Below are 27,641 nucleotides of genomic sequence, written 5' to 3' on the forward strand. Positions count from 1 at the left end.
ACCCCGGGCGAGGTGGACACTGGACAACGCATTAAAATCTTCCGTGACAGGAGGAAAGGGAACAGGCGAGGAAGAGTCGACGGTCCGCGGGGTGATTGAGAGGCGGGTGTTAATAGATTTGCCAAGAGGAAAGCACTGCCTTTCGAGGTGAGCCTTTCTCGTCAGTCTTTACCCCCCCCCATCTCCCCCGCCTCCCATTCGCCTCCGGACTCTTCGTGCCACGTGTGACGCCTGACAACTTGGCAAGGGACGGGGGGGAAGATCGCGGGGCGGAGCACGCGGCAGCGGCGGCGGCGAAGAGAGGCGCGCTCGCGCTATAGCAGCAGCTCTCATCCCAGGGTCGGCTCCCGGGCTGCTACCAGCGCTCAAATCCTCGTGCGCTTAGCGGCAGCATTCATCAGGAGCCCGGGCAGGCGGGCGGGCGCGCAGATGGACGCGTGTGGATTTACGGAGAGGCGCCCGATAATGCGTCTCCTCCTCCTCCGCCCCCGGACGGAGCCCGTGGAAAAAGTATGATTTTACGGTAAGCGATGCGGTTCTTTACATTGTCTTGCGGCCGAAAGAAAGCCGGCCCTCGGAGGACGTGGTTTTAATGTCACCTTGCAACGAACGGCCAAACGTGTTGAATAAAGAGCACTCGCTCTCGCAAAGGCAGAGAGGCCCAGGCGGCACACAGAGTGAGCTGCGAGACCCGCTGTCGGTAGCCGGCTCGTTTGCACGTGGGGCAAGATCGCAACAGGGTGCTTGTTCTGAACATATGTTTATTTACATCGATTATCAAGGAATTGTGTAGCGTGTGCGGGGAGCGGTAGTGCAGTGGTTAGCGCGCTGTGCCGCGCTACGGAGCCGGTAAGCCCGAGTTCGATTTCCGCTCAGGGTCAACATCAGCGACGATTGTCTGAACCGGTTCTGGGCCTCTCCGAGGTCGGCTCAAGCTCAAATGAGTACGCGGTGCGATGTGTAAACATCGTCACTTGGGAGACAAAAGACATTCATTAGGTGCTCGCTAACAGCACTTGCCCCAAAAGTCTGTTTGAGGCTATAAGGGGGAGTTTGTTTAACACGTAGACTTTCGCGACCAATATCATCCATAATTGAGGTTTTTAGGTTAGATCGCGTTTTTTTATTTTTTTATTTACGCGATCCAACCCAAAAACCTCCATTATTAAGGGGATGTTCTTTTTGATTGTCTGCATCACGTTAACAATGGGTCGTCGCTTGCTTCGGTGGACAAAGAAGCGACATTTGTAACGAGTCGGGGCGCTGGGGAGTTTCTGAGTGCGACTGGTAGCAGATGATGAAAGCCGCGGTCGGCATTGGATACAGCGCCGTGGGTATGTTGCCTACCGAACGTTGCGAATGATGCATCAAACTCTCGCGGCAGGGCTATTTATGGCATTCCTGAAATTTTCACGGAAAATGTCGCAGTTAAATGAAGAAAGCAACACCCTCTTAATTGCACAACGGATTTAATAATAATATGATAATCTGGCCAATTTAAATGACGTTTGCCCGAACCGCAATAAGTGCATTGCATTATGAACGAGGGTCGTTGTCCGAAACGTCGCTTATCCTGTATTAGGTTTTATTTTAGGGCGGTGTTATTGACACACACGTGTCAAGTTTTCTATCTATAGCCCTGTAACGTTTCCCTGCAATCTGGAGAAACGTGTGTGCGCCGTACTGCCCTTCATTAGGTGCTCGCCAACAAGCACTTGCCCCAACAGTCCGTTAAGGCTTTACGGGACATCTTTGGCTTTGATGCACATTGAACGCGGCTGCTGCCTGGCTGGGGTGATGATGATGATGACGATAATGCCCGCTGTAAACGAGGCGACCCATTGAATCGTAACTCAAAGCTTGAGTGGATTCATAGGGGCTGTTTGATGCGCGTCGTTGGTGATCAAACCTGGGTGAGATTGTCCGCTGCACCGCCCGTGCACACAATGGGGCAAGCGACACTCCGGGCGATTGTTGAGAGCCGTGTATGGATTGACACGTGTATTCTGTGTGCATTATGCATGTATATTCGCGACGAGGCATTCGCGCAGCGAGTGTTATAGCCGTGCGTCTGCAGTCGCCTTTAGCGCCTTTGTGCAGATTATAAATCACGTCGAACCTCGGATCCATATCTTAAGAAGGGTCATCATCAGCATCATCGTCGTCGTCATTTAGTGTTAGTGTCCATCACACCAACTTTAGTCAGATCAATGATGACCATTTGTGGGGGGCACCCCCCCCCCGCCCGCCCCGCGCATGGCCAGTATCGATGCTTGAATCATCAGCTGTGCTCCTCGAGCAAACGGCGCCGGAGCAAGATGAGTGAGGAGGCATCGTCTGCTTTTCATCGCAGACGCAGCTCGTGTTCCGGGCCTCCCTGGTCGAGGTGGCCTCGACTTCCTGGGGGTTTTGCTTCGCAGCAGCCGACATCTGTGCGCTGTAGAAGGTTTCAGGCATCGCTTGCGGATTTTACCGTGGCTCTTGTGACCCTGATGGGAGAAGAGCCTCCGCTTTTCACGGTCTCACGTTCAGCGGCTACTGCCGATGTTACTTGCAACCTCCCGTGACCGACATGTCGTGTGGACTCCTTTGTCAGTCCACTGCTGGATGAAGGATTCCCCATGTCGTGTCAGTCATGGGGGTGGGGTGGGAGGGCAGAGATTGACGAGACTTCACCACGTTGGTACGTAAGTAAGAAAGCTGTAATGTCATGCCATGTGTCATGTGCTTTATCCTAAGCCGGGTCATTAACGAGCAGCGAGCTGGGGCTCTGTTTCGCTATTGTCTGGAAAATGTGCACACGTCACCAGCGCACACGGGATAGTGATTATTTTAAGACCATAATTTGTAATGATTTTTTTGCCGGGCCGACCCTTCAGTGCCCCCGGGGACCTCAACCGGGGGAATATTTTTTGTAGCTCAGCCCCAGATAGTTCGGTCTGAAACAAAGCACCGAGTACTTGTGTATACGCATTATCGGCACCTGGCAGGAATCTTAGTACCATATACCTTCAGAGCACAGGATAATTTTGACAAAATTACATAAGCAATGTCACCTTTATGTATCTGTGTCTGCACGTGATAAAATGTAAGTTTTTTTTTTTGCGCTATCCATCAGTCACAGTCTTCCGGGAGTGCATCATTTCAGCAACATTCAGTTCAAGCAAACCCTGAATCGGTTTCGACATACGGGGTCTCCACTGGTGGAGTCGAGCGTGCTTGCTTTAATCAATGCTGGTGAACTGTTAGATTTTAAAGGCAAGAACTCCCTCTTTATGCAATGGTTCCCAGCTCGACACGAAATTATATAATACAGAATTATTATTTTGAGTTACGTATTAACATTGAGCGATTTTTTTAAATATTTACATATTTAAACCGAGACTTTATTGGTTTAAGCTTGGCATTACGCAGGCTCAAAGTGGTCTGTTGACTTCACTCAGTGCTGTGAATGTTTTTGATGTCTGGAGGCAGATGGTGTAATCTAAAACATGTACTCATTTAATAAAATCCATGTTTGCTTGGTATCTAATGCGATACGCAGCAAGAATGTGCATCTCCTCTCGCCTGCCCAGGCGAGGCTTAAAATAGGGAATCCCCCATCTCAGAAAGACATGCATGGAGCCTTACATCTTTGGGAAAAGTCATTGCCACGGGAGGAGGGGGGAGGTGACCCGCGGTGTCTCCGTCAATGTTAACCTCTCCCCGGCACCCAGTCTGCAGCAGCAGCGAGCTGATTAACACTGATGATGTTATGCACGGGTGAAGAGAAGGGCTACACGCCGAGTGACCTGCTCATGAGAGATGACAGGGGCGCCGTGGTGGCGAGAGGGGCGCCGCCGTGGCATGAGTTAACTGCCTCACCTGGTACACAGGAGATCGTGGTTTGATCCCGACCCTGACGCCTGAACTACAGTACTGAGACTCAGTGTGGTAATGTACTCGAATGCGCACCTTTGTGGCGAAATGCTAACTACCTCTCCTGGTATACAGGAGGGTGTAGGTTCGATCCAGACCCTGATGCCTCCTGTATATTTCCAGTTTTCAGGTCTCTCTCCCCATGATCGCATTAATTTTTCTCCGGGTCCTCCGGTTTTTCCCTCCACATTTAGAAACACCCACGGCGAGTATTTGTCTGCTGCTCTACATTTCCACGTGATAAGCCACTTCGTTGAGCTATCATTTGCGGTCAGGTCGCTTCTGAAAACGAGTTATATACGTCAGTGGGCCTTACCTGGTAAAATAATAAAATCTTTACAGTTTAAATTTTAGACACCGCTAGGTTGTACTACTGTGGGGTAATCGCACGGTGTGGGGTGGTCTTGGGAAACGCGGCCCCATACGCACAGCCTCCTCGGTCCGCTCATTCATCAGTGCCGCGTTTTACACGGCCACAGAAAAAGCTGGCCGCTTTGCCTGCCCTGAGAACGCGACGAATGCGGCTTCATCATTTACACGGTGGCAGCCTTGCCAGGGACAAGCGAGTGTCCGAGCGTGCCCTGTGTGTCTAGGGGCCAACCTTCAAATCCGGAGCAACTGCTGGGCAGTGGAAGAGCACCCGCTGTCCAGCAGCCAAGTAGTTTCTCGGTGTCCATGCCGAGGTTCGTTAACTGGCTGTATTTACCCGCTGGTGCACGCCATACGTACTGTATGCATTATTAGTCATCGGGTGAGATATAATAGTAGTACAATTCCGAGTGTATTAACATCGGGTGATTTTGGTGCGTATTCATGATTGAACCGAGAATATGGCGTCCTCTTTTTCATAGTACGCAGGAACAAAGTGGCCCGTGACTTCAGTCACTGCTGCAAAATGTTTTGATGTCTGGAGGCAGATATTGTAAGTGTAGAGGGCCCATACCAACCTTCCCACCAAAAGACAGCGGACTCACACTCTGTGAGCGGGTGAGTGAACGCCCACTCAGTAAATCAAATTGGATTTTCCACGGCCAACTTCGGCCTCTGTTGAGTCGTAAACAACATTTTCAACGGGGAATAAAACCTGGTTTGTGTTTGTGCCCACAAGGGGAAAGAACTGGCAAACGCGTTGAAAGCCACGAAATGTGGTGGTGATGCATATGATCTACAATGGAGCTTGTGATTTGCTATTAAAAATAATCAGTCATGTGAAAAAGAAAGCTGTATTAAATTATAACAAATCAATTGTCCGTTTAAAAAATAGTTTTCGTCTTTCATCCCATTGACTTTCCAGACTCACGTCGACCAGCAGAATTACTTTAAGCGGGCAAACTCTGCACTTGTTTTTGCCCTTCTTGACTTCTTATGCAGAACGTGTTGTTTTTTGTTACCATCGTTTGGGAGGCGGGTGGTATACATAAATTCCCTTTAACAAGATACGAAGACACGTACACGTGTAAATGTACGTGCAAAAAACACTATCAAGCATCACCCGCTCGCCTATTAGATGTTGCAATTATAACCTTTCGCATTAACGGCTGCCACGGCTGCACGCCACTGATGTATATTTAATTACGAGCCAGTAATCGCAAATCAAAACTCACTCTAGGAGAAGAGGAGGTGCATATGGGTGGGGGGGGCGTCGGTGAAGGGGAACTTAATGGGAATTTTACATTCGCAAAATCCAATTACGTGAGTTAACCTGTGCGCAGGTAATTGATGTTTTACTGTATACACACGGAGCAGCCCCAAATGTTATAAATTGAAAATGGCTAACGGCTACCTCACATTAATTAAGATCCCTTGGTACTGTTGGCAGCCACGAGGCGGATACCATAGCAGTAACGGAGCCAAACTTTGCAAAGAGGCAAATCTCCCGCCACCAATTTCAATGAATATTGTTGGATCATCTAATTTCCTACGCTGTGCCAAAGCGTGCAAAGCAGGTATCAAGCCGTGCACATTTCGATACGATATACAGAGATGAAGGGTCTATGGACCTTACGTAATTTACCGAATCCATTGCGTACATATGTGAGCCCGTGGGATGGAATGCATTGTATTGCTGCTGTTTTGAAGGATTCTTTTTATATCTGGTAGCTACTGGTGGCAAAAGGTCCCTTTATTTTTATCCCCTGCTGTTTGTCATGTTCAAAAGCATGTATTCGATGATAATAGAGGGCATTATATATTAAAAAAAATCAGTTTCTTTCCCAGTTTACAAGTGTATGTGCCGGTAGATATTTATATTTGTAGAAATGCTGAATTCATATCTCCATTGACTTGACAAAGAAATAAATTATGCTAAAAATCCTCCGACCACTGCAGGTTCAGTGGATTCTGTCGGTGCGTTTTACCGAAATGTACGCTCTGTGCATGAGCCTGGCAGGCAGGTATATGCATCAGAGCACATCGCTGCAGTTGTATTTTTCGCTGATGGTAACTTATACATATGGATGGTCGTGATTAGGTGACTGATGTAAATGATGTAAATGATAACAATGTTCTGGAGGAGTTGGAGAGCTGAAATTGGGCATCAAATATAGTCGAGTGAATCGAATCTATGCCTAAGAGAGGACATTGATGGCACAGCGGCTAAACACACCGCGCTATGAACTGAGCAATTGGAGTTAAATTCTCAGCCATGGCTAACATCAGTGGGGAGCGACATCTGGATCAGTGCTGCTCCCGCACCCAGTACCAATCTTCACCGACCAGAGTGATGAAGTATGGTTAAACAATTTCTAATCAGCAGTGGCTGACAAAGGTCTGTAAATAATATCTGTTTATTTATGGTCATAACTAGAAAAATAAAATCTCAATCTTAAAATTTGGACTCTAAATAATGATTGCCTGGCGATTCATAGATTTTACTCCTAGCGTAGGGTCTTACGTGAAGTTCTCAATATCTTTAAATCTCACGGTAAATACATATAAAGCAGTCAATGATTAAAAAATATGTGAGCCCGAATATCAGTGAACCTAGTAATTGACCTCGTGTGGAGTGTGACACTAATGCCAGTAGAAAGTACGGAGAACCGGCTTCTGGTCAATGGTAAAGGTACATCCTTGAAAAGCCTTACTCATGACACTGCTGGTGGAAAGGTCTCCCACCCGCAAGCCCCTCTAAGTGGATAATTTCGCCTACTCTCTCACGCTCGCCAGATGTGTTTAAGTGGGAGTGCCCACGCTTTCCTCCATCACACACAACATGCCGATCGACCAAGTGCACCGACTTGTAATATTATTAATAAATGCCCAAGGAGTATGCTTTAAGGAGATGTGCAGTAATTGCATAGTGATTGTGAAATAGTTTAGTATGCAGGCTGGAACGTTTCTGGATGGTTGATCTTTGCCAATACACTTTATTAGACATAGTCCAGCAGCGACTACTCTAGTGTAATCCTGGTGTGAAAAGTATTTAAGCACAATAATTGAGAATGGAATTATCAGGCATATAGACAGCTGCAAATCATGTAATTTGTGCTTAATAGTAGTACAAGTGTTCATGTGTTCTCAAAATGATAATAGTATTTCTTTGATATATTTTGTTGATGTTTAATGTGCAATTAATTTTGGTTCTAAAACACAAAGGTCCCCATAGATGCTGTGGTATGATATTACTAGGAACCAGACTTTGCCCGCTTGTTGGATTTAGTGTCACACTCCACAGGAGGCAAATTACTTGGTTCACTGATCCGGATCATACATGTTAAGTGGCTTACATGAGACTTAAAGCAATGTAGCACTTGAGGCTGACCCAGTCACATTATAGAAACCAATTAGGCACAGGTCATAATATTGGGGACCAAAATAAAAAAAATGTTTTTGAATTATCCTAGTTATATGCATAAACGCGAGTATATTTTTTGACTGAATTTCAGCTTTATAGCATTTTCAGAACATCATATCAGTCACTATTTTCAGTTGTGGTAATCTGTTTGTCTGAGATAGGCATATCTGCTCATACATATCAGCTGCACAACAAAGCTTTTTGCGCTGATGCTACCTCTAACACTGCAGCTTTGTCGCTTTTCCAATATTTTCTTTCTTGAAGAAGAACAGCAGCTGCTGCGACAAGATTGATGTAAGAACTTTGCGCAGATTCAGCCGTTAAAGCACAACGCGACTCGACGACACGTTTAACAAAATAGGAGAGAAAAACCTTTTACCAACAATGGAGAGCCTGGCTGAGCTGCAGAACCCACTTCTTCCGGTCAACGGGTTCGACTTCTACAAGAAAAACGGCTTCGCGTACAACGAGCGGCCCCGACATACGAACGGACTCATCTCAATCTACCTGAACTCTTGCGGCACCGACGACAACTCCACCTGCGTGTACCAGCAGCTGCTGGACCCCGGTGCACTCCTGACGCAGCAGCAGCAGCAGCTGCAGCAGCACGGCAGCAGCGGCGGTGAGAAGCGGCGACGACACCTCAGCTCGGACTCATCGCACGTGGCCCGCCTGTCGCCCAGCGGTGCCGCCCCCGCCGCCGTCGTCGACGCGAACGAGGACGGCGGCTGCTCGCAGCACGGGGAGCCCCCGACGGAGAGCCTGCACTGCGAGACCACCTTCACCGAGGCGGCGGCGGCGGTGGCGGTGGCCGGCGGCAGGGACAGCCTGAGCGGGAGCGCGAGTGACAGCGACAGCAGCTGCGGCGGCGGTGGCGGCAGCGGCAGCAGGATGGACTCCCCCACGAGGGGAGCCATCGGTGCGGCCGGAGAGCCGCGGCACATCCATACCGTGTCCTACGAGGTGGACGAGGAGGGCGACTACCAAGATCTGCAGGTGTGTGGCTGGGGTCGTGATTGCACGTGGGCAAAAGGGGATGGAATTTTAGTTTGGCTTGTTTGTTTCGAACAATTGTACCCAGATTATTTAGTGACACCCTGTTGGCAGTGGGGAATAAGCACAAATAGCAAACCAAAAATATGGCAACACATTCATGAGTAAAACTGCTTAAGAGTAAAAAAAATAGGCGACATACCCACGGCTTTGTTCGTGTGTGAGCGGAAGGGCATGGTAGGCTCTTCAAGTGTCATTAGATGTCGTGCGTAAAAACACAAATTAGCATGACACTGCGGAGGATGTTACACGCACTAAAATACTTTTTTTTCATGTAACAAGCATTGCATTTTGATGCTGCACTCATGAGGACATGGGATATTACGTTACAGAACAATATATTTATTTGATATTGCTACGAGAAGCGTGTTAATATCTGATTTACACCGCACCGGTATCAACCCCGATGCTCATAGATTCTACAAATGAAAATGCCAATTAATGAAAAGCGAAGATTTTTTTTTTCCATGAGCATCTTGATATTGCTTCAAACCAGAGGTAAAACGTCTTTTTGTCTCCTACATGGATGTAGCTCCAAGAGAACAAATTGGTGACCCACATTAACATGACAATGATGAAATGATACATTTATTATGTCCTTTTTTTGTAACTTCTGCAGCTATTTCTGTGCTAATATGAATGGCAACCGTTATAATTTTTCACTGAGGAAGGATCAAAGCAACAATTCACTAATGGCCATCACACCATCCCTTTTATAAAGCTTGCTCATTGGACTATGTAACATGCTTAGAAAATGTGATGAAATAGATTTTAAAACACATGAAGCACAATTTGTACTATTTCACAAAACACAATCTTTCATTCTCTGTAATGTTTCAAAATCAATCGCGCAATATACATTTTCGAGTGGCTGCATGTGATTAATCCCAGCATACATCCAAGGGATACTAATTGGGAGTATAATTGGATAACAATATTATTTAGCGGGACTTAGCTCGGTATATTTCTGCTGAAGTCACACCTTTTTACTCCTGAAATCTATTTAAAGCAAAATATCCCTGTGCACTTGGTCCCAATACCCATATTTCCCCCTGTGGTTTGCTAAACAGAGTGACCTTGAGGCTCAGCATATCTGGCATTTTGCACACAAAGATGGACAAGGAATGAAGCCGTGAATGTCTGCACAAAGTGGTCACTAAATAGAAGTGTGGATGCACCCCCACGTCTTTGAACACTGGCCAGCGTGGAGGAGTAGACCAAATAACCATCCACAGGGCCTCTCTTGAGCTACCTCTAGCGCAGGGCGTTTTGCCAGCTGTGGCACGAGCAGCGAGCAGGCAATTGCAGGGCTGCGCCTTCATCTTTATCTTGTTTATCGCAGGTGCACTCAGTCCCTCGCCCTTTAAGTCCCTTGTGCCTTACTGAACAGAGTGACCTTGAGGCTCGGGTTCTGGCATTTTTAAGACATTGTTGACAATAATGAAATGATGACTAAATCCCCAAAAATTGGGTAAAATGCTTAATTACATGCGCTGCTGTATAAGCCCACTTTCAATGCTGCTCATGCAGGAAATTTACTACGGAATGCAACATTTTTGTAAGGGGTGTGAAATATCTGAAGATTTGTTGCAGCATCGTGAATGGTGTCCAACTCATTTGCTATTCACATTGTCACAAGATAAATAAGCATTTAGCCATTTTTAAAAATATAATTTTGTGCAGAGCTTTAAAGAGTCACTTTCAATTGTACAGCGTCTCAAACCAATGGGTTTTACACAGCGCTTAATTTCTCGCTGAATATTTCCATATCGTTGGTGGACTGCAGGAGGCATGCAATTAGTAGCCACAGCAATAGCGAGAGGGATACTGGATGTGGTGTGCTGGGTGTAAAAAATATATATTTTTAATGACCAAACCAGACAAACCAGGCTGAACTGAAGTCTTGGTTCCATGTCTTCCACTGCAAACAAAGGCAATTCAAATTTGAGTTTCAAAGTACATTGTAATTTGTGCATTTAAATATCATGGAACAATATGTTAATGAGCTTTACGATAATACATCTGGGAGGTAATGACAGGCTAAAACGTGTAATTATTGCTATGCAATCGGCAAGAAAAGTAAAAAAAAATTCCCATGGCAGCCGATGTATCAACCACCATTTAAAATGTTGCCCGTGCTAAAAACCCAATCCAGCCAAGTGCACAGTCTGCCATATCACGCAGTTACTTAATGCTATTTTTAAATTCTACCCGAGCGATTAGCTGCGAGGTTAAAATATAAAAGAAACCACGGTCTGCTACGCACGTTTTCCTGGTTGTGCTGCATGGCTCTCCGACGCGTATTCATGTTGTGCCGCGTGTCTTGTCCGGCACGGCAGTGCATAACTCCCCTTTGCAACGCACAAAGTGGAGTTTACTCCACCTGTTTATGCTCCTGGATCAAATAGCATCGTGCAGGGAAAACGCTTCATTCGTAAGGTGACTGGCCTCGCCGTTTGCTCCGTTTTCTCTGCCCAGAGCGATTACTCAAGCGATACGGAGAGCGAGGACACCTTTTTGTCGTTACCACCTCGAGACCACCTGGGCCTCAGCGTGTTCTCCATGCTCTGCTGCTTCTGGCCTCTTGGAATTGCTGCCTTCTGCCTCTCGCAGCAGGTGAGTCTCGGCAGTGCCGCCTGACCAACGAATGCCCTTTCGTGTGTTTTCACTCTCACTGCTTTTCCCCATTGTTGTGCAGCTATTTGTTTTGCGAAGGTGAAGGGTGCGTAAACATTTTTTTTCTCCCATTTGAAGGATTTCTTGTTGAACATCTTTCGCAGCCAACTGTGGTTATCGGAGGTGAAGGACAACAAACTAAACACAAAAATCAGTTCTAAATAACTGAGTTTTCAATCTAGATTTAAAAGTGCCTAGGTCCAGTGGCTTCCTAAAATAGGAAGGAAGAACGTTCCAGACGGCCGCAGAAGCGCATCTGAAGTGCGCGATGCGGTGACCATCTTTGCTCGGATCATTAACATGTTAGGATCATTGATGTGTCCACGTTCCTGGCCGTAGCAGTCCACACATGAAGCACATTCGCATCTGAGAAAAGACTCAATTATTCATGTGTCAACCTGGAATCTCGCCTCAAAATGTGCCACGTGTCGAGACGTCGGTACAATTTGTGATGTCATGTGCGGTATCAAATCCAGGCCTTCGCTGCGTGCTTGTGGACACTTCATAAATGTGTGACAGGAACCTTCCTAACAGTAAACTATTCAGTATCAGTGATTAAAGTCGACATCACGATAGCTAAATAAAAACGATGTTTCCTTTAAAAAAGACGGGAACCTCGTTCTGGAAATCATGTACGTAACGCGCCATTACGTAAGCAACGTGAAACATAACAAACCAATTCATAAAAATATATTTATTTATTTATATTATTTCTGGATAGAAGCACACCTTTTAAAAGCACAACACTGATTTAAGCTATGGCTACAGGGTTTGGTGGTACATGTTGTTTATGTCGTTTATTGTGAAATTTCGGTCACAGTTCCTATGATCACTGTTACATTGCTTATGGCTTTATTTTGATGATTTCGAAAAGTTTTTTGGTTTGGCCATGTTTGTTTGTTGTAGTACGGAGTTAGAATGATGGCTTTAATCTAAGTTGTCTTGTGGTTGTTTTTGTTGTTGTCTGACTTGCATCCCACTGGGATTTTTGCACAGCGTTGGTGTACGGTGTTTTTTTTCTGGAAGACTTTGCAGTTTTTTCCTGGATTTTTCTGTTTGCGCATAGTCACATAGTCACTTTAAGATGTTTTCTTGTTCATGTTTTTGTTTTTTATTTGTTGTGGTTGCACCCGATTCAAGAGCCGAATGGCTCACAGGGCTATACCAAATAACACATTCTTACATAACACTTGTAGGGAGAAGGCAAATAGAAACTGTTGGTACAAGCACACTAATGGTTGTGGCTTTTTCTGCATCCAGCTTCTCACGAAGAGCATTTAACGCCTCACGTCAAGCACATTCGGTGGCAAAAATAACATGTAGGTCAAACACATGTTTTTTTTTGCTATCACGTTTTTAAATTGCATGAAAAATGTTGTTCGCATAAACAAAAACATACAATTATGTAGCAGGGAATAGGTCAGAGAAAATAAAAACAGGAAAAAAGACGAGAAAACGAAACAGTAGGAAAGGAATTAAGAATATGACTGCAATCAACCTCAGACGAAGATTTCTTTAACGTTGAAAACGTGAGTCTTTAAAAAGCGTGTCCCAGGAGCTCCAGAGACGCCTTCCATTTCATCGCTGATCTCCATTTAAGGATCAAGATGTCACCATATGGCCAAAAGGTGTTGATGTGACCACACTTTATCAACACTCTCTACCCTCTGCCAGATCCCGCAACTGCCGCACAGTAGACGCACAACCTCCAACATCTGCCCAAACGGTATCCCACTATCTGGCCTTTGGTCTTCCCATTGGCCACAGGGCTCATGGAGACCCCTTCAATGGCTGTCTCTGCAATCGGCCCTCCCCCTTTCTGCACACATGTCTTACCCCGTGCAACAGTTTTTTTCATATTCATATCTCCAACAATTACCAACAATGTTCTCTGCTGGACTTTTGAATTGCTAAGCCTGCCTTGCCACAAATAAATTCCTCACATCCATCTGAGGCACCTGTATTCAAATGCCAACAACTCATTTTCGAGTTGCTTAGGATCCAGATGTCCAACTGATGCATTCTTACAAAAAGCACTTCCATCTAAAATAGATTTGTCCTTTCATTCAGACGTATCTCTCGTCTCTCTTCTCTTCCAAAGCGGTTTCCATTGCCCATCAAAAAACCAGGCCTGCTCAAGCAATGGGGATTTCCATTCCCCGACTGTTACGTGCATTTAGTAGGATCGTAGTGGTGTTAAAAATGACCGTGTGTATAATTGTATCATTGAGTGTGGTTGCACAGCAAGCCTAGTGTAGGTGACAGCTTCGAAATTAAGGGCTCGGATGCAGTGCTCCAGATGAGGTTTTGTAGTCTCTTGAGTAATTCACCCGCCAGTGTTGACACCATGAGTAGAATGTATGCACCGGGGGTCAAATGCAACATATAACCTTGTACTCACAAGTAATTTTTATAAATACTGTATTTAACTGCTAACTGATGCATGAATTACATACAGCCTTACATTTTAACTGCAATGTTACCTTAAACTATTGTACGTTACTTTGATATTACATACTCAGGTAAGTTTTCCAATGAATACATTTCAAAAACCGTAATTATTATTATTTTATTCCCAACGTAACGGAAACTGCTTTAGCGATACACACTTCTGTACATCCCGTTCATGGGCCCCGATGATCACGTGACTTCTCCTTCACCATGCATGCAGTAAAATTGCCATGAACATTACAAATACATTTAATGTGCATTCCACAAATAATTCATATTTTTAACTCATAAAACACCCAGGCATGCGGATTATCTGGAGCATTGATCGGACCACAGGCATGGAGTTGTGTGGTGGACAAATGACATTTATTCGGCTAATTTTAAATTATCCACTTAAGAGGGGCTTTCTAGAGCTCACTCGGGTGGAGACCTTTCCACCAGCAGTGACACGAGTTAGGATTGACCAAAAACCGATTCTGCGTCTTTTCTACTGGCTTTGGTGTCACACTCCACACGAGGTCAATTACTAGGTTCACTGATATTCGGGCTCACATATTTTTAAATCATTGACTGCTTTATATGTATTTACCGTGAGATTTAAATTTACAGTGATCCCTCGGCACTTCGCGGTTCAAGTTTCGCGGCCTCAGTGCATCGCGGATTTTTTCGAACTGATTTAAAGGCCTCATTATACCTGTGCAGTAACACCATCATCATCATCATTCATCATCACATTCATCGAACTGCACAGGTCTGTCATCGTCGTCATTGTCATCGTCATTGTCATCGTCGTCGTCATTACTGGAGTCAAGTCTCAAGATACTACTGTCATTGGTGAGTGTAGAACACCATAATACGTATCGTATGAGAGAGAGAGAGTGAATGTATAATATTAAGGTTTTATAATTAAATAGATTAAAGTAAAATATATATAAAGTATAAATATACATATTTTAAACATCCTGGTACCCACACACACATATACGGAAATTCCTAGGGGGCCAATCCTACTTCGCGGATTTTCACCTGTCGCGAGGGGTTCCGGTCCCCACTAACCGCAATAAACGAGGGATCACTGTATTGAGAACTTCACGCAAGATCCTACGCTATGAGTAAAATCTATGAATCTCCAAGCCATAATTATTTAGGGTACAAATTTTAAGATTGAGATTTTATTTTTATAGTTATGACCATAAATAAACACATTATTTACATCCCTTTGTCATCCACTGCCGATTGGAAATTGTTTAACCATACTTCATCACTCTGGTCGGTGAAGATTGGTGCCGGGTGCGGGAGCAGCACTGATCCAGGTGTCGCTCCCCACTGATGTTAGCCATGGCTGAGAATTTAACTCCAATTGCAGTGTTCATAGCGCGGTGTGTTTAGCCGCTGCGCCATAAATGTCCTCTCTTTGGCATAGACTCGATTCACTCGACTATATTCGATGCCAAATTTCCGCTCTCCAGTTCCTCTTGAACAATGTTATCATTTACATCAGTCACCTAATCAAGACCATCCATATGTATAAGTTACCATCAGCGAAAAAGAAAACTGCAGCGATGTGCTCGGATGCATATACCTGCTTGCCAGGCTCATGCACAGAGCGTACATTTGGAAAAAACGTACCGACAGAATCCACTGAACCTCCAGTGGCCGGAGGATTTTTAGCATCATTTATTTATTTGTCAAGTCAATGGAGATATTAATTCAATATTGCTACAAATATAAATATACACCGGCACATACACCTTTAAACGGGGAAAGAAACAGATTATTTTATTATTATTATAGTGCCCTCTATTCTCAGCTAATACATGCTTTTGAACATGACAAACAGCAGCGGATAAAAATAAAGACACCTTTTCCCACCAGTGGTTACCATATATATCAAGAATCCTTCAAAACAGCAGCAAGTCTCGCCTAATCTTATACATATCCACGATGCTAGAGAATCAAAACACAAAGTGAGCTGTGTGAAACGCACCGATGTTTTGTGAGCTTTGTCCCGTGGAAGCCAGCTGCGAGGGTCACACTCGATAGGTGCTGCAGACGTAGATAGAGAAGCAAGGGTCGTGTTACTTACGTTGTTTATTAGTCTCCACGCCAAATTGGCCTCTCATACCTTCCAATGTCTCCTTTGTACGTGTGCTACTAGCTCTAAGTAGTCCCTCTCATTATTACTGGATGCAGAAGCTCACTGGCAATATGTGGTGCTTTGTCAAAGATCATTTCAGGACATGGTAGAATATTTCGGTCCTAAAGAATATTGATCAGCGATGATCATTGCAGTGTGGGGGACATTTAAAAACATGAAAAGTATTTAAGAGAATGCGATTTTAAAACACCACAACCACGTGATCATTCGTTCAGATACATTATTTAAAAAGATAGTGTTACGACAATGACTGACTGATGGTTTCATTTCCGGTCTTAAATAGTGCAGGACGACGTCATCATTGAACCCCATCAGGTTTCGAGATCAGAGGTGGAGGTGGGGGGTATTGTAATTATACAATAGATTAGTAATCAATTCATCAGTATGTGATTCCTCTATAAGGAAATGTAATATGTATTGTGTATTACTTAATAATACGCTTCCAGGTTGCGCTAAGTTTGTAGCTATCAGAGCGGTTAAAATTATTGGTATTTCTCGAAATTTCGATGGATTCTCTAAGTCTTGGCCAGTCATAATTAGTTCTGTTATCAAAATCAATTGGGTGTCCTTGTTGGCAAGCATGTTTTCCGCCACTGCCGACAGTTGTGCTTGAGAGAATTTAATGTTCCTTTGGTGTTCTTTTAGTGTTACGCTAATGTTACGTCCCGTCTGTCCAATATAGCATTTACCACATAAGCAACTAATCCGATATACGCCTTCTGTTTTTAACTTATGTAATTAATCTTTAGTACAAGACACTGGTTTTTAGAAATTTTGTATATTGTACCAAATCTTACTTTACTGTTTTGCTTTTGCAAAGCACGGGCTAATTTGTCAGTTACTCCTGAGATATATGGTATTTTACTGATAGGAACGAAGTGGACCAGACCACCAATAGATTAATGTGTCCGTCCGTCCGTCCGTCCGTCCGTCCGTGGGAGGGGTGGTGTTGAGGGTGGTGTTGGAAATGAAAGACTACGAGTCTTTAAATCTCACAGCGTTTCTTGTCAAAACAAACACTTTTAATTAACGTTACACTAGAATACAGTAATTTTTTCTTTAACTCCTCTATACCCGGTCGATATCCCTGTACCGGTACTAAGTATTATTCCTACCAGCCCACCCCGCAGGGTCCTGTTAATTACTGTATTTTGATAACGTGATCACTTTCAGCAGTTTTGTTGTTCGGTCTTGGTTTGGCATTCAATGCTCTGTTAATTTGAGTATAATTGTAGCCATTCAGGCGTAGTGCTTCTTTAACATGTTTAATCTCTCCCCTTAGACTTTCACCATCTGACACTGTTTTTGCTCGATGTATGAGCGTCTTGATGACAGAGGATTTCTGTGCTGAATGATGATGCGAATCTGCATTCAGATAGGAATCAGTGTGTGTTCCCTTTCGGTAGAAGCTGTGCGTTATTTTACCATTTAGGCCGCGTCCAAGAAAAATGTCTAGGAAGGGGAGTGTGTTGTTCACCTCCATTTCCATTGTAAACTGGGTGGCCGGGTTTTGTGCATTGAGATGATTTAAAAAATAATTAAGTGTATATTTACCATGTGGCCAGACAACCAAAGTGTCATCGACATATCTAAACCAAAAATATAGTTTTAATGTACTTGAGGCAAGTGCTTTTGTTTAAAAGTTTTCCATGTACAGAGTTCATATAGAAGGAGATGAAGGCGAACCCATTGCTGCCCCTTCCTTTTGTTTAAAGAAATCACCTCACCATAAGAAATAAGTGTGATTAGACAATGGTCAGCAAGTTTTGGAATATCTTCTGGTAAACCTGTCTTCTTGAAAGCCAAACCAAGAGACCAAACAACAAAACTACTGAAAGTGATTAGATTACACTATGTAACACAAATGTTTGTTCCTGGGTAGTAAGTGTTATTTCCTAATTGCTTATGCCTAAAAAGTATAGAAAATGGCTATTATTCTCCACAAACTTTGCTTTTGTGACCGGGACAGTGATATTTTGAAATGTACCTATTTTCAATGGGAAAACGGTCAAATTTGTGTCTTTTCGTTCACATAAAGTCAGAAAAAAAAACATATGAATAAAATATTACATTTATTTGTACTAAAGTAATACAAAAATGACTACAAAAGATTTAGAAGTGAGTAGTTTTTCGAGATTTTCGATTATACTGTAAATCACTTTCCCGAATCAGCCCTCTGGTAGTGGCATTCAAAGTCCAGTATATCCTGGTGGAAGTGCTCGCCTTGCACCTCTGAGTGCGCTCCCATGTTCTCCTTGAATTTATTGAGATGGACTTTGAGGGACATCCTACAGCTCATTGTGCCATAGTTCTTCACCAGAGTCTCAACCAGCTCCCCATACTTTTCGACCTTGTGATTGCCCAGGAAGCTACGAACCACTGCGACAAAGCTGTTCCAAGCCACTTTCTCCTTACTAGTGAGCTTCTTGGGGAATTCATTGCACTCCAGGATCTTCTTTATCTGTGGTCCAATGAAGACACCGGCTTTGACCTTTGCCTCAGACAGCTTAGGGAAGAAGTCTTGAAGGTACTTGAAGGCTGCCGACTCCTTATCTACAGCTCTGACAAATTGTTTCATAAAGCCCAATTTGATGTGCAGTGGTGGGATCAGCACCTTCCGGGGGTCCACCAGTGGCTCCCACTTAACGTTGTTCCTCCCCACAGAGAACTCGGTCCGCTGTGGCCAGTCCCGCCTGTGGTAGTGCGCCTTGGTGCCCCTGCTGTCCCAAAGGCAAAGATAGCAGGGACACTTGGTAAACCACCTTGGATACCCATCAGGAATGCCACCATTTTGAAGTCTCCGATGACCTCCCAGCCATACTCATCATACTTAAAGGCGCCCAGCAAGGTCTCGAATGCTGTTGTAATCCTCTTTAAGGTGCACCAAGTGAGCCAGGGGAAGAGACGGGTACTTGTTACCATTATGGAGCAGCACGGCTTTGAGGCTCCTGGATGAGCTGTCAATGAAGAGGCGCCACTCATTCTGGTTACAGACAATTTAGACTGCCTCGAACAGACTGGTCACATTGTGGTAGAAGCAGAGCCCATCTTGACAGGTGAAGAAGCTGCAAAAAGGTTGGTTACGCTTCCTCTGATCTGCGACTTGCACACTTTCATCCAACAAGTTCCACTGCTTGAGCCTAGACGTCAAAAGCTCGGCATTGGACTTGGTGAGACGAAGATCTCTGATCAAGTCATTGAGGTCTTTTTGGCTGGGGTAGTATGGGTCTGTTTCCTCAGCTCTACCTCTGACATTGTCATCTGGATCTACGTCTTCCTCGCTCTCTGACTTGCTGCTCTCTTCTAAAGATGGGTGCTCTCTCTCTGGAGGAGTGGGTACGGGGAGCTCATGGTAGTGTGGCACTGGGACGATGGATGAAGGAAGGTCCGGATACGTGACAGCAGGTGCATTCTTGCCAGTCCGACGTTTGGAAGGGTCCACCATGCAGAAGTAGCAGTGTCTTGTACTAAAGATTAATTACATAAGTTCGGATGAATTGCTTATGCGGTAAATGCTATATTGTACAGACGGGACGTAACATTAGCGTCAGACTAAAAGAACACCAAAGGAACATTAAATTATCTCAAACACAACTGTCGGCAGTGGCAGATCATGCTTGCCAACAAGGACACTCAATTGATTTTGATAACGTTGAAGTGTTATGCAAAACTAATTATTACTGGCCAAGACTAATTAGAGAATCCATCGAAATTGAGAGAAATACCAATAAATTTAACCGCTCTGATAGCGACAGACTTAGCACATCCTGGAAGCATATTGTTAAGTAATACACAATACATATTCCATTTCCTTATAGAGGAATCACATACTAATGAACTGATTATTATTCTATTATAATATTACAATACCCCCCCCCCCTCCTCCGCCTCTGATCTCTAAACCTGATGGGGTTCAATGATGACGTCATCCTGCACTATTTAAGACCGGAAGCAGGTGGATAGCTTCACTATTCTGGCAAATTGCCCGAAGCTGTTGGATGTCATTCCCAGCAAAACGTCGTGCTCAAATTCTAAATGTTGTGGATTCACTCTTCAAACACACCGCTGGGCTGAAGAAGTAACTAATTGGCGTTTTGTCAACGTGACACATGTTTTACTGATTGGCCGTGTCGGGTGATGGAGGGTTGCGACACATTTATACTTACGCGATCTAACCCAAAAGCCTTTATTATGAAGACCAGGACATGTTTTATGCCACTTCTATCTGCTGTGCAAGATATGCTAGGACAATTAAAATTAAATTGCTAAAGTGCTAAAAAGCAACGTAGCTCATGCTCAGGAGAAACACTCCAGAGATCGGGCTAATGAAAAGCTCGAATTACTGTGGTGTGAAGAAGCCTTGGGAGTTAAATATGTGCCGGTGGGGAAATTTTCATAATTAAAGTCCAATTCATTACAACCAAATGTACCCAAATTATTAAACTGCCAAGATACACAGAACAACGATAACAACCAGATTTTGTATAAAAAATTATTTGGTGACAAATAATTTTTTTGCTGGCAGTGGCGCACAAACACTATTAACAAATAATTCACACTCGTCAACCATACTACCTTAAAATAAAAAATGTCATCAGCGACGTTTCTAGCAATGTCCATTCGTAGCACATATTCTGCGTACAATAGAATGTAAAGTAGTATGTAAAGTACAGTATGAGAGCAGTCAAATCCAGTATTGTACTGTACTACATACACTAACGTCTGTACTGCCTGATTTCGCCAATCCACACTGACCAGCGTGGTGAAGTATAGTCAAATAACCCCCAAGAACTGCACAGCATGGAAATGCCATCATCCAACAGTGAATTGGTGAAAGAAATAAACACAATGTTTGGAAACTTTAAAATATCAAGAGAGCTTTTGGCAGTATTCTCGCAGATTTTTTTTTTCGATTTAAAGCTTTCGTGACTGCAGGGAATCATCTTCTTGGTTTTTTCGGTAAAGTCACGTAGAAGGGAAATAATAAAGTAATAAAAATAAAACATAATAAAATAATATTATTTCATGTTTTATTTTTATTATTTCCCTTCTACGTGACTTTACCGAAAGAACCAAGAAGAGTGTTCTCGCAGATTAAAGTGTTATTTTTTTGTTATCAAAAATTAATACTGTATACCCTCTCATGCATGATGTTCACTGTGGTGGACTGCTATGATGTATGCGGCAGCTATGCCATTGTACATCGCCGTTTCAACTTATTTGAGGAGTCTTTGTACATCTATTAATCACGTGATACCAACGTTAGTTTTTTTTGTGATTTGGGTGGGGGTGGAGGTTTGTTTTTATAATTCATGCAAGGAGATGGTTTAGAAAAGCAAAAAAAAAACCTAATCAAAGTCTTCTGAGAGTTTTTTTTAGTGTGTGTTGGCCGTGGCTTATCTGCACGATGTTAATGAAATAAAATGATCAAATCAACCCCGACCAGAGGTCGCAAACGGGTTTTGATTCCTTACCCGTACCCGTACCCGGCCGCACCAGGGTTGCAAACGGGTACCCGTACCCGGCCGGGTACGGGTAGCCGGGTATCGGGTAGGATACGGGTATCGGGTACCCGGTTGCGACCTCTGACCCCGACCTTGTGCAACTGAGCACAGTCGAGCTAGTGTCCTTGGCGCGACGCGGAGGCCGGTGGTTATGCTCACCCGACCCACGCTTTCTGAAGCCATCGCCTTTTGGGGAAATTCGACATTTATTCCCCCAAGGGTTACATGCAACTATAATTGGCTTCATAATCTTGCTCTGGCGAGGCTTTTTCTCCTGGACATGTTTTGCTCCTGACATTAGGCTCCCTTGTTGACCCGAGCGTGCTTGCATTCACAGATATACGTACGTGGGGGGATATATCATGATATAGTGGCTAGAAATAATCGGCCTATCTAACTGGTTCACACATTATAACCGTAATGAGCAAGATGATGATTGTGTTTTGGTTCTAGTTGCAAATCAAATTAGAGCTACTTGTAAATTATAGAGCAGAATATGATATATAGAGTACAGTATTTATATTAAATATTGTATTATTTCCATACAAATTATTTACAATCCTTTGTTGATCCACTGCGGATGAAGGCCTTCCTATGCCATGTCGGTCATGAGGGTTGACTGACCATACTTCACCATACTGGTCAGTGTGGGTTGGTGGTGGGGGATCCCAGGATTGATTTAGATATCACTCACCACTGATGTTAGCAGTGGCTGGGAATCGAACTGAGGTTGCTTAGGTTTACAGCAGAGTGTGCTAACCACCATGCCACCGCTCTACAACTTATATAAACACATTATACACAAACAGAAGCTATTGCCAAGTGATTTGAAAGGCAATTGTCTTATTAATGTCATCAACAATGTAAGTTTGATAACATGCTATAGGTAGTACATTTACTATAACGCCAAAGCCAGTCAGTAAACCCTGACTTAAATGAGGTATTATATCTGATTGTAGTCAAGATGTTGGCCTTATCATTTACCCAACCGATACAAATTTCACACTTCGATTTATTTCAAACGAGTCAAAATATTTCACGTTAACTTAAAAAAAACACACAAATTTAGAAATTACTGTACACTATTTGTTGACCACTCTTATTGGGGTGGAGCAGCAACTTGGTGGTTAGTGCGCTGCGCTTGTGAACACAGCGATCCGAGTTCAATTCCCAGCCGTTGCTAAAATTGGTGATATCTCAACTGGTTGCGCCCCCCCCCCCTCTCTTCAAAAACTCGTACTGACCAGCATGGTGAAGTATGGTCAACCAACCCCCATGACCGACACAGCATTGGAAGGCCTTCATCCAGCAGTGTATTGGCGAAAGGGCTGAAAATGTTAATGTTACGATGAAAAACAGAGACAGATGCTTTATTAAAATGGAGGATTAATTTCGTCTGTAAAATGTCATCTCTAACAAATAATATTTTACTCGTCTGTAAATGCTCTTATACGTCTTCATAACATACATGCTTAAAATATTACTTGGGATTAAACAGTTTGTTAAATCAAAAGGAGCTTAACACTTTAATATAAAATTAAGAAAGGAAACAAGTTAACTGATATATTTCAAGTCTGCTAAGTGATAGTGCATATTTCCTGCTATGTCAAGGATTGGAACCGTGGCCACTAACAGAGCTCAAATAAGAGAGGTGGTGTATGATGGTAGTACACTTAGAGAGAGGTACACGTCTATTAGAGAACATATTCCTTCTCCCTGTGCCCAATCTAATATTTCAACCTTCCCCCCTCTTTGTACCCCTCCACTGGAATAATCTTCCCCTGTACATTAAACAGTCCCCCTCATTAACCTCTTTCCACTCCTCTCTCAATGCTCACCTCTTCTTCATTGCCCATTCTCTTCCCTCCCCTCACCACTCCACTCCTTCCCATCCCTCTCCTGCCCTTTTGTGTCGCCTACATTGCCTCTGTTAGGTCACTCGTTCTTCGGCCCTTGCATGCCCTTGCCATTCTAAAGCGCTCTATTTTTGTTACCGCTTTTAAACGATGTAAAGCGTCTTGAGCTAAGGCGCACTATACATATAAAATAAGATAAGTTAAGATACATCACGTTGACTGTTTGGGAAAGGAAGTGGGTGTGTGTGGGACACATCGTCAAGGGATTACGGTCGATGGCTGAGACTGACAAAAGACTGTTAGCTGAAGGCGGTAACAACCCCTATAGCGGATGGAGAAATGAGATCAGCTCATATGCAGAAGAGAGATAGGTTGTGGCATTGCAGGGCCATGAGGAATGGCAGCAACTTTGGGAAGCCTTCATCCAGCAATGACTAGAGCAAGGCTGATGACGACGATGATAATGGCGGGATTGTGAAACATTCTAAAAGACATGTAATTCAAGAGGTGTACTCCAAATAACCAACATATCCACAATGCAGAGCCTGCCCAGGTGTCCGAGACTCTTGCACAGCAGAAAATAAATTTTGGTGCCATTTGCTGCTTCTTGTCAAAACAAATCACTCCTTGCTGTACAATTCACTGGCGCAAGCCAACCAACGATTCATTGTCACATGGCAGAGTGCCCTTTTGATTTTAACACAGTCACCCAGACTCTTGGTGCTTACGATCTCCCTGGCTGGGTGAATGACAAGCCATCTCAGTTATCTTCTCATGTGACAAACTGCTACCACATTTTGGCATGTGAGTGCGCTTACTTTTGTCTGCCTCCTCTTGCTCTTGTATGGCCTACGAAGAGCAACTATTATAGATTCCTTTGTAAGCGATTTAGCCATGCAATTGCTATGTCTGAGATTCGACAAATTACATGTGCATCGCCTTCAAAGTTATATTTCGGGCTTTACAAAGCTATGTGGCCCATGGCTTGTTTGCATTGTTATTATTATAGCTCTGACGACATCTACGTTCCCGATTACATTAAACGCACGAGAGACAATCGCGACATGATGAAAATGCACACGTGCCACGTACAAAGTCCTTCCTTGTTAACCCTCTCCTCGTGCCCTCTCCTGTTTGACAAGGCGAAGCCTGAGACATCGGGGGAAGGTCAACAAAGGAGCGAACGTCGTGCCAGACCGTCCCATCATGCCAAACGACCATTGTTGACCCTTTATCCGCCGCTCTATCGACCCTCCCGTCTAACCCCCCCCCTCCGCTTCTCCCTTCCGCGAACGAAGTCGAGCAAGGCGGTGACGAAGGGCGACTACCTGCGAGCCAACTCCGCCTCGCGACGTGCCCTCTTCCTCGCCATCCTCTCCATCACGGTGGGAACGGGGCTCTACATCGGCACCGTCATCGCCCTCATCGCCTACCTCTCCAATAACGGCCACGGATAACCGCCCGCCACCTGGGCCGCCACGGCAGAGAGGCGGTGGCGGCAAGGAGGAGCGGCGTGGGGGGGCGGTGGAAGAGGTGGCTCACCTGTGGACTTGTTGTGGGGAAATTCGGAGGCATCGTCATCATCATGTGCTCCTCTGTCTTCAAACCCCCCCTCCTCCTCCCCCGCCACCACGTGCTATTACCACCACGATTCCCCGACTGACTCGCTAAAAGATGCTCAAAAAAACTAAGAGCGTGCGAGATTGCCAGTGCTGCGGCTGCTGCTCCCCCCTCCCTCCACTGACACCCCCCCACAGAACCCACCACATCCATAACCTTGCAGAGTCATCAGCTGCTGTCGCATCGCAGATGCGGTGCAAAGCCACGTCGGCCACATCAGCCAACACTCTCCTTGAGCACCCGACTCTTGATTGGTTCACGGTAACTCGACTCCGTTAACACCATTCGTGTTGCGAGTCGTACTTTGGTAAAACAAGAAAAATATTTTTTTTTGTCACTGCACAAAGACGCATTTTGTTTAAGAGTATATTATAGTTAGGTAACAATGTTTTGTTAAGAAGGTCTGATATCGTAAATTAGGCTCGTTTTTTTTCTTTACCAAAATATCTGGTAACTAATGTTGTGCTATACATTCAGCTGGCAGTAACTGCATTTGTGAATAAAAAAGTACATATTATGCTCATGGCAATCATGCTTATGTCGTTGTCTTGCCTAATCATGGTACCGAAATCAGCATCAACATTTGTTTGGTTTGCTCGTCTTGAGCACTCACACCACTGTGTACATGAGCAAAATGTGCCCTGTCACCGGCTGGAAATTGGTTTTGCTTAATTATTTCAGTAATTTTACTTTTTCCTAAAATGTTTACATTTAAATAACGTGAAGTGAAATATTTTACGTGAGCGTAGCCAATCTAAGTACACAATGTTGTATTTTAATAAATAAAATGTTAATCAACCACCTTTGCTGGAGGAGGCCATTTTTAAGATTATGGTATGGAAATGGAGGTTCTGGTGTGAAATGTAAACATTAATTTATGGCTTAATTAATTCATGCAGAATGGTACTTCACAGATAATTAATGTTCAATTCTCATATACTTTCATAATTGTATATGTAACCAAGATATGTCATCATGAGGTTATCATGAACCTTTGTTTAGTGTTCAGTTGGGTTGACATAGGCTTTGGACATTCTCCCATGTGTTGTCAAGTTGTGCCACCTGTTCGGATTTAAACGGCATCTCTGAGCTATGCAGCACAGCCGTGAAAACCCTACTTTAACTATCCTTCAGCCTCACTTATCTATGGAAAATATACAGACATCCTAAAAGTCAATGTGTTGGTGCCATCCACTGTGCATGTTGATGGCTTCACAGTGGCGAGATCTTAATTGCCTCACCTGGTATACAGGAGGTCGTGGATTTGATTCCAACCCCGACGCCTGTATATTTGGAGTTTGCATATTCACCCCCGTGGTCGCGTTGATTTTTCACCGGGTCCTCCGGTTTTTCTCTCCACATTTAGAAACATGCACCTAAAGTATTTGGCTGGTTTACATTTCTACATGATAAGCCACTTCGTTGAGCTATCATTTGTGGCCAGGTCGCTTCTGCAAAAGAGCTATATAGCTCAGTGGCTTTACATGGTAACATAAAAAAAGCATTGTTTAGTTTTTACGTAGCTAATTGACCTAACAGAGTCCAACTGCACTTCCGCAAACGTTTTTAGCTGTTTATAGGATTTTCTCAGCCTATGGCCAAACCATATGGAATGCACCCGAAACTGTGAAATCTAATACGCCAAGCAGAATTTAGCCTGCATGGTGCCTGGATGGGTGATCACCAAGCGCAAAAGACAGGCGTAGCAGGCATTGTGGGCAGCAGAAGAGCAATGCAGCAAACGCCATTGCTTTCTGCCCGCCCCCCCCCCTTTTTCCCCACCTTCACCAACCCACACTAACCAGCCTGGTGAAGTATAGTCAAAATATCCCCCACGGCCTGCAGGCGCAAGGCGTGGGCTGTAAATGTAGGTGCACAGTGGAATTGTTGGCACGAACGCATGATCACATTGGTTGGAGAATAACGTCATGGACCGTGTACGTTTATGCGACATTCCTTCAACGCTCAATTGATTCTTAATCTCGCAGTAAAATCGTGTGCGTGAGGATCAATTACTCGTAACTTATGTAATTTATACGCTGTTACGTATGGAATAATCGTGTGAACAAAACTGTATGAATTGGAAGAGGGGGGTGAATCATGATATCGTCTGGAGAGCCAATATGGCCAATGCCTAAACACATTTGATTTATTTGTGTGTGAACAGAGTTTTGTTTACTTTATATGTTATCACATTTACTCGTATCTGCAGTAAATCCCAACAACTGGAGGCCAAAGTTATAATTTGGTTTTCAGATACCGATGTATATACGGAAGGTGAAGTTTAGTACGGTTGAATAATTTCTACACTGATCTCTGATTAAACATCACTGCTCGCCCGCTTTACAAATGGCGAGGAGTGACACTGAATTATTTGTGCAATGCAGGATATATTGTTACCCTTGCTTTGTTTTCGTTAAAGCGATGTAAGATTCGTGTTTGTGTCCGCTATCGTTTTACGTGCCACTTCAGCGCACATTTACACGACGGTCGTAGGCATCTTCTTGGTTCTTTCGGTAAAGTCACGTAGAAGGGAAATAATACAATAATAAAAATAAAACATAATAAAATAATTCTCACGACGTTTCGGCCACAACGCAAGCAGCCGTCCT

At 44.1% G+C, this 27,641-nt stretch overlaps 1 protein-coding gene across 1 annotated transcript; it reads left to right on the forward strand.

The window, feature by feature from the left end:
* SYNDIG1L (synapse differentiation inducing 1 like) lies at positions 1-27,532 on the forward strand. Its single transcript, XM_061559145.1, has 4 exons — positions 1-523; positions 7,976-8,707; positions 11,243-11,380; positions 24,708-27,532. Exons 2-4 carry the CDS (start codon positions 8,096-8,098, stop codon positions 24,864-24,866), a joined length of 909 nt encoding a protein of 302 aa, XP_061415129.1. The 5' UTR covers positions 1-523; positions 7,976-8,095; the 3' UTR covers positions 24,867-27,532.
* The last annotated feature ends 109 nt before the right edge of the window (positions 27,533-27,641 follow it).

The sequence above is a fragment of the Lethenteron reissneri genome, chromosome 25 (genome assembly GCF_015708825.2).
Source record: "Lethenteron reissneri isolate LAM-NWPU_2019-01 chromosome 25, ASM1570882v1, whole genome shotgun sequence".
Classification (NCBI taxonomy): Eukaryota; Metazoa; Chordata; class Hyperoartia; order Petromyzontiformes; family Petromyzontidae; genus Lethenteron; species Lethenteron reissneri.

Excerpts from the sequence above, each read along its gene's own strand:
- SYNDIG1L (XM_061559145.1), top strand. The coding sequence starts at position 8,096 with ATGGAGAGCCTGGCTGAGCTGCAGAACCCACTTCTTCCGGTCAACGGG. Across the intron at positions 8,708-11,242 it reads GCGACTACCAAGATCTGCAG|AGCGATTACTCAAGCGATAC; the intron begins GTGTGTGGCTGG and ends TTCTCTGCCCAG. Across the intron at positions 11,381-24,707 it reads CCTTCTGCCTCTCGCAGCAG|TCGAGCAAGGCGGTGACGAA; the intron begins GTGAGTCTCGGC and ends CCGCGAACGAAG.